General features: G+C 38.0%; 1 protein-coding gene across 3 annotated transcripts in view; it reads right to left on the reverse strand.

Moving 5' to 3' along the window:
* Nucleotides 1–8,138, reverse strand: part of LOC128614834 (nuclear factor of activated T-cells, cytoplasmic 2) — a 12,240-nt gene continuing 4,102 nt past the window's right edge. The window contains exons 4-10 of one of the 3 annotated variants that reach the window (XM_053636458.1): nucleotides 7,035–7,237; nucleotides 6,549–6,721; nucleotides 5,578–5,718; nucleotides 4,326–4,381; nucleotides 4,090–4,222; nucleotides 2,330–2,899; nucleotides 1–1,145 (exon numbers count right to left, since the gene is read on the reverse strand). In XM_053636458.1, coding sequence (XP_053492433.1) covers nucleotides 1,096–1,145; nucleotides 2,330–2,899; nucleotides 4,090–4,222; nucleotides 4,326–4,381; nucleotides 5,578–5,718; nucleotides 6,549–6,721; nucleotides 7,035–7,237 — 1,326 coding nt within the window. In that variant the 3' untranslated portion in view covers nucleotides 1–1,095. Of the gene's footprint in view, nucleotides 2,900–4,089; nucleotides 4,223–4,325; nucleotides 4,382–5,577; nucleotides 5,719–6,548; nucleotides 6,722–7,034; nucleotides 7,238–8,138 lie in introns of all 3 variants that reach the window. The other 2 variants (XM_053636459.1, XM_053636457.1) reach the window with 2 other exon arrangements.

The following is an 8,138-nucleotide window of genomic DNA, read 5'->3' on the forward strand; positions in this document are numbered from 1 at the left end:
ATCATTTAAAAACTGTATTTTGTGTTTACTCGGGTTGCCTTTATTTTATCTTAGATAAAACAATTTTAATATGAGAGAAACACTAAAACAGAAGAAATCATGATGGGGCAAATACTTTTTCATAGCATTGTAATGTTTATACATTGTAATTAAACAGTGAGGGTGGAAAAAGTTCTGACATGCTTTATCTTAGTTTAATTGTTTTTCATCACAAAAACCTGCCAATTTAACAGGGTATGCAGCCTTTTCACATATACAATATCCACTGTATATGTAGCAAAGACTTACACAAACTGGAAAGACTATCTAAATCTAAAAAGCTAAAAAGAGTTATTGGGATAACCACCATGCAAAATTCTGAAAACTGCAATTACACCTATACTCCAGACAAAAAGGACAAGTTGTTAATTCTCTCAGCCTTAAATAGCTAAACTAGCTAACTAACATTACTGTATCTGCCTAGCTAATGTTTTCACTTGAGCTTTTGCCTAGTTGTAGCGAGGTCTAAAGCTATACATTATTGTTTGTTAAATGTACCTGCTACAAATCAAATACTCTAGTCGATGACACAATTTACTAATCACGTTCTTCTCTATGACGGTTCTTGTTGGAGCTAGCACTCGAAATTGTACATCTGCATATCGCTATGCAACAGTAAATAAGAAGAAAGCTCATCTGACAAATTTCTGTTGAACAAGTAATTCAGATTTGCTATTGTAAGTATGGTCAGATATTTGGTATCCTTTATTCACTGGCTATCCTCTGCATTAACTAGTGGCTCCCCCTAATTAATCCCCTAATTCAAAACTGGTTGGGTTGTAGATGCTAACTTGCATGTGGGTCCCAAGACAAAATATTTTTGTTCGCAATACATCGAATTTAAAGCTAATCTGTTTTTCCTGACTCCTTACTAGTTATGTGATCATCAGAAATATGCAATCAGCAATCATTAATATAATTAACAATTATCACCACCCCTTTAAAAACACTCTGATATGACATAAAGAATCTGTGCAGACGTGGAGGCTGATGAGTTGTCCAGAAGTCATGGCTGTCACTTTAAAGAAGACTCTCGCTGAGTTTCAGATCTAGCCATCACTGATCACTGGGATGAACGGTCAGATCTTTTCTGATCACTTCGTTCACTGAGAAAACATAACAGAAAAAAAAACAACACCACATATGTAGATGTCTAGAAGTATTAAACATGATGCAATTCTGGTTTCCACGTGGATCACTCTGTTGCTTAGAGGAAAAGGATATTCTAGCTTCACTGTGATACACAGGCTTTACAACTCACAATAATCCTTCAGCAGGGAGCAGCACTGAGTCATAGTCATGTTTATAATCCTGCAACCACCTGAGGCTTTGCTTGGCTTTGTTTTCTGTTGCTCAACAGAGGTGGTAGTGGGCTAAAATTGGAAACTTTTCTACCACTTCAGTCTAAAATTAGAACAAGGGCTGGCTATAACAGGCACCAGTGGGCCTTAAATAGAAGGCACAGTGCTGACACTTCCACTCCCACGACAACCATTACAAGACTGTGTGACTGCTTTACACGAAATGCTAAATATAATACCAGTAATTACTCACCGTACTAATGCTGGTTAATAGCTTTTACCTAACCTTTTCAATATAAGCAAATAAACCTGGATATCATATTAATTTGCCATGTCTATACAGCTAAACAGGGTGATGGTGTAACAGTGGAGAAAAATTCTTAATAAAATATATTTTAAAGGGTAAATCATTAGCCACAAAAAAAAATAAATCATTTTTTTAAACTAGGGGTTTGCTGAATCTGAATTCCGCTGTAAAATCAATAGTCCTTTCATGCCTGCTCTGATCATTACACTTACAGAACTCAATACTGAACTAGCTTTAGCAGTTACTATTTAAAGCTATGACCTACATGGTGCAGGCTGTAAAAGGGGCCACCTTTTACACTCTGATATACATTAAGCTGTAGGACATACTATAGAAATCAGTGTCAATAAACAAGCCATCAGCTGCTACGGCAATACTGCCACGTGACTCTGTGGAGTAAATAAGTTTTCATGTTATCTTTTTGTAGGTTATGGGTTACAGCAGATTTTTTTCTTGTATATATCAATACCTTTTATAACTACCCATTTGCCATGCTACCAAATTTACCAAATTAACTTATTCACAATTGTGCAAAAATTTGAGGCCCAGGAGTAACATTCTAGGGGTTAAACTCAACCTTTTTATTATTAGAATAGAACCTTAACTTCTAACGTTTACCCCAGTCTTTACACTACACCCACCAAAATGACAAGTGTCAAACTAACCAAAATTAGCTCCTCACCATCATCCAGGTAAGCTTGGTCCAGATTCTCCTGCTTAACTCTTACAGGACTGCTAGTTCTCTGATGCTCCACAGGCTGCCGCTGGTTGTAGCTCTGCACTGAAGGGGCTGCTCTCTGAACAAAGCTTCTCTGATTGGCTACATCCAGGCCTGGAAACACAGAGACACCAGCCTGGTAGCTGTGTCCAGCTATGATGTGCTGGTAACTGCTGGGTTTGAGATGAGAGCCTGGATTTGGCCCTATGGCAGATGCCTGACCTGAGCAGATGGGTTGCACTCCAGATGCAGGGTGATCCAGGGGAGGCTGGTAGTGGCCAGGACTGCTGCTGAGGGCTTCTACCTGGCTCTGGTAGAGGGCTGAAGGCTGATGGAGCTGGTACTCCGAGGCTGGAGGGTACAGGGTAGGGCTGCTGGTTCTCTGGGAAACCTGGCATGGCATAGCACAGCAGCTGGTAGGCAGCTGGGCAGTGTGATGGCACGATTGTGGAGAGACACCTAAGACCTGGGAGACACTGCAGCCAAGCTGTCCATACTGATACTCATCCACCGGCTCGGCTTTTATCAGTGGAACTGGAAGAATAAATAAAATGACAGGGGTTTATCATTAGGTTGGTAATAAAAACTTTTAAAAATAAGAGCCTCGGTAGTAATAAGTGATGGTTCCTTATATTTATTAAATGCAATTTAAATAATAACCAGAACACACAACACCTTTGAATAGAAAACTTAAACTCCAGGTTCTATGATACCCAGGTACAAGGGTAAAATTACCTATACAGTACAGGGGTATAGTTAATTTAACTGGGCATAAACCCAAGCACATATTCTCATCCAGTTGCTGGTTTTGTGGCCAGAATGAACACACATACAGTATACTGACATGGGCTAAGTGGCAGAAGAGGGACATCCAAATCTGCCATAAAAGTGATACCAACTTTGTTCTCTCAAAACAGTCCATTAACTAGACATAAAGTAAAACACTATTTTCTTGAGGTCATCTAATGCCCTCTTCTCATTCTTAAAAGCAATCTACTCACTGTTCACCCCACTTCAACATAAATAGGAGACTTCACCCAGTTACTAAAATACAACTGATGGAATTCATTTATCTGAAACAAACAACTCTACCACATGTGGTACATGTCCTACATATTAATGCAGAATTTAGACTGGTAAAATATGCATGAAACGTTGTATATTTATTAGAAATCAATTAAATATCTGTAACTAATATAGTCATGTATGTAAGCTCTATGCTCTGCACACGTAAGCAAACACCCACAAAACTGCATGAAAAGACAGAAAATGTACACATTTGTTGTGTCAGCAATGTGTTTATATCTACCACTAAAATCTGATTGGATATTATCAGTAAAACGGTGCTTTTGTTGATCTACAGTACACTGGGACAGCACAACTAACCTCACATCTTGGTAATGCATTTCATCTAACTCCACCCCTTTTAAAAAAAATTAAAAAATGACAGCAATTATCCAAACTTATAGAAGTGCTGAGCAATCTCCATCAGGACATGTCCTAGACATGCTAGTGCAATCATGTCCTAGCAGTGTCATTTAAACTTATGTTCACAAATACAGTATACAACAGCACAGATGTTCTAGAACATTATAATGATTAATATCGTTCTCCACAAAAACAGCAAACATTGATTTTTACTGAAATGAATAGCCAAATGAATCTGCTATTTTGTGCGCTGTGTTGAGTTTTGAGGACACTGGGTCATAGAGAAAAGCAGTTACCTGGGTGAGGCATGTAGGTGAAGTGTTGAGGCTGACTACGCTTCCTCTTCCCATTCAGCACATAGAAGTTGACTTTAGCTGGATGGTAGATGTTGGGGTCTCGATATGGAGGAATTTCCACATACAGCATGTTCTGTGAGGGACACAATATCCATTCAGCTTCAAGAATGGTTATACTGCCAAAAAAAATCAGGCTATGTGTTATTCAATTCACCATGTGATGCCTAAATACATACTGCTTGACTTTTGTCTCTGTTGACTGTAGCTTCCATCTCCCATACCTCCAATCCATCTGTAAGAAGATATAATCAAGGTGTTCGAAAATGCTTTGTAATTTAGAACAACAACAGTTTTCTCTACATGACTCACTAAACACTTCATTGTCATTTTTCCATTGCTTCTTCTCCAGTACTAACCACATCACTTTTCTTGAACATCTTTCACACCAAGAAACATGTTCAATGGTTGATTTATTTATTTTTTTTTGTTCAGCACCACAACAAACTTGACTCCCACTGCATCCTTTCCATGACTCTGGTGCACAGACACGTAAGCAGCACGTCCCTTTCAAGTTATGTGAAGCACGCCCTCCCCTCACACCTCTGTTGGGCTGCCTACGCACTCCGAGTAGAGGAAAGGAAAGAGAAGACTCTGCTTGTAGATGGTATCGCTGCAAAGCTTAACCACATCCGCTAGCTCCACACTGCACACCTCAATGGAAAATATCTCTACATTTACCAATAAGTTAAAAACTTGGGTGTAATGTGTCACTAAGGTTCTTAACACTGTCTCACACTGTCTTTGTGGTGTGAAAGAACAGCTGGCCTGCTGTTTTGTAACGTGGTGTACATTACTATTGTTCAAAATATTCAGAAAAAAAAAGAGTGCATAATCACTTTTATATTAGTTGTTGAGGAATATAAAACAAAATTAGTAGTAATTCACAATTTGAGAGAAATACATCTAAATATAAACTTACCAAAATAGTCTAAACTTACTATTAGTAAAGAACTGTTTGGGAAAGGTTCAGTGCAAAGGAAATTAGAAACTTTTACAACTTGTTTGATGATTAACCCAAATAATAATCTATTTTAAAAAAACGTGGTTATCTCTAACAGTTTGGAAGATCTAAACGCATGGATTGAATTACAGTGTGTGGGTATTGAACGTTCTCTGTAAACACTGACAAGCTGACTTGTGGTGTACGTGTGCATGCTGCTGCTTTGCAAGCGTGTTATCTATTTCCCGCTCTTACGCTGATGCACCAGAACTGTGCTGACCAGACCAGACTACAGTATACAATGCAAACTTACAGACAGGCTCCTCATATGCAAACCAAGTCAGTACACCTCAAGAAAAAAAAACAAATTACATGCTAATGTTACCTGCCAGCAGAGTACAGTGCCCGGGAAGCTGAAATATTTAAACAACGCTATGACTAATGACTTATCAGTAATGAGGATTCGACTTGTTGACCGAAATACATACCTTGGGTTTTTTCAGTGAACAGCACTCTGGACTCAGAGGTGAAATTTTGACCAGTCAGGATCATCTGCAGTCCACCCAGCACAGAACAGCGGTCCAAATCCTGCCTCTCCACGGCTGGATGTTCATGTGCAGATCTCTGAGCTACAATGGTTTAAAAAACAACAACAATTGTAACCATCACAAACAAGCTGTCATCTGCTTAATTATTATGATCTGTCTGGATCAAAATGAATCGCTTCATTTTTATCTCATGTGAAACAATATAATAGGTTTTTTTTCTTTTTTCAACACTAAAATTTACATTGGTTCAGCTTCTATAAAAATATTATATTTGTACAATAACTCATGAACAAATTAAAATCATATTAAGGATAATTAAAAGGACACTATACGAGCCTACATGTGTGATTTGTTCTTGCTATTTCTTTCTGTACAGTGAATCAAATCATGATAATGGATAATTAAATAGTGAACTGAATCAAGTGCCCTGGAGAAATAAATTCAAATACAGTCCATAATCAGCATAAATAGAACTTATTAATTGAATAACCTTATTTAATTATTGGATAAATGAATAATCTATATATAATCTTTATGTTAGAGGCTATTGAAATAACAGCATTTTTACAATCCATATTTTGTTGGATTTGTTGGATCTCCGCTTATTAAAGCATATCATTTCAGTGATAACAGAGAAAAACTGACATGCACTAGTTTCTCTATTTTTCTGGCACAAAAAAGAACTGTTTTTTACCTTTTCCTTTACAGGCAACTCAGTGGTCAGGGTGGTTCAGAGGGGAAAATAAACCTGTCAATGTTTACAATGCTATTTCAATTCACCTCTCAAGCAGCAGAGGGCTCTAAATATTACAAACGGCTCCTCGAAGTTTCTTCCAGTCGAATTAGTCAAATGGAAAGGCATAAGGTTTAAAAGTGGGCTGTGTTATTGTTCCAGCAGATTCAGTACTTACAGCACTCGATGGGTTGTGAGGCCACTTGGAGAGAAAGCCACTGGCCTCCAGGCTGAGGTACATGGACACGAAAGACCAGCCGCACACGTGTGTTCTTCCGCCCCACGTCTGTCTCACCTTTCCGCAGCTCAATATCAGCATTCTTCAGCTTCAGTATCCCGGCACAATCCACACTGAGAGTGAAACACGGGTTACACATGCATACAAACCGAATAAAGAATATGTAAAGGATGATGATTATTTAGACTGCAAATTATAATAAGATTTTTAAAAACGAGTTTGCCAGATAAGATTCAAGATTAAGCCAAGGATAACACTCCCTCCCTGTAAGAAATCTTTTTTTTTTTTTCCATCCAGAAATGCTATTTTAGCAAAATATCATCACAATTTGGAAAATAAATTTGAACATAATTTAATAAAAAAAAATTTTTTACTATTTAAATTTTTTTTTTAAATAAATCATTTTTTAAATGTATTTTTGCTTACACTGCCCGCATGTTGTCTTTGGATTCCAGCGGCAGCTCCAGAACCTTGGTTCCATTGACTATTCTCTCATGGCTGCTAGTGGTGACAGTTTTGCCAGTGATGCGGTGGACCTGGTAAAAGGCATGTGGCCTCACGGCTCTCTCGTCAGCCGTTCCAATGAAGACCTGCAGTGCCAGAGCGTCTCGCCCGCTGTACCCATGCAACTGCGCCCACAACAGTTTGCGTAAATGTTATACTTTGCAGTTCAGATCATCTATTGGTTGATTACAAAGCATCTGTCAGTTAATGAATCAATTAAGAAGTGTACAAATCAATGAAATCTTATACAGTTGATACAGAAGTTGTCAATGGTCAAGGCTGGCTGAAGTTCCAGCTTCTCATCACCCATAATGTCAATGGTGAATCTAGATAATGAATAAGACACATTGTGATGATAATAATAATAATAATAATAATGTCTAACTGGTCTCAGCCAGCTGTCTAGTGCTACCCGGTACTTGCATTATTGATTTCCTTATTGTTTGATCGCACCCACGTTTAGGATGACTGTTGCTATCTGCTGTGCCCTCTTGCAAATAGTTCTTGACATGTATACAATTTGTCCTCTAAGAAAAATTTCAAGAACTAAAACTGTCCTTTGGTCTCTTCGAATTCATGCTGAAGTATTAATATTTCTGACGAATACTTCCTTACATTAAAAAAGTTAAATATAAATTCTGTGTGTTTATTTTACAGTGAGATATACTATGTAGCCTTTGTGATATACCAAGCAGAAGAAAATTAAACTGTTGTAGTACGTAACAGTGCATGATAAGACATTCCTCTCCTTCGGCCTGCACAAGAATACTCAAATGAAAACAAGGAAACGCATCTATGCCGCAACTCTGCAAGGGCAGGAAGATAAAGTAAAGTTAGGAGCTGTTTCACCATGTAGTTGATGAGGTATGGGTTCTGAAAAGCCCTGTAGTGTAGCCTAAGAACTTTCGTTTCATTTCAAACTAATGAAATAGCTTTCAAATATATACTTTGATGTCTACATGTACTAATTCTCACTACTGAAATCGCAGCAACCTTGTATGCACACAGGACACTTTTTTTAAATCC

This window comes from Ictalurus furcatus, chromosome 11 (assembly GCF_023375685.1).
Source record: "Ictalurus furcatus strain D&B chromosome 11, Billie_1.0, whole genome shotgun sequence".
Taxonomy (NCBI): domain Eukaryota; kingdom Metazoa; phylum Chordata; class Actinopteri; order Siluriformes; family Ictaluridae; genus Ictalurus; species Ictalurus furcatus.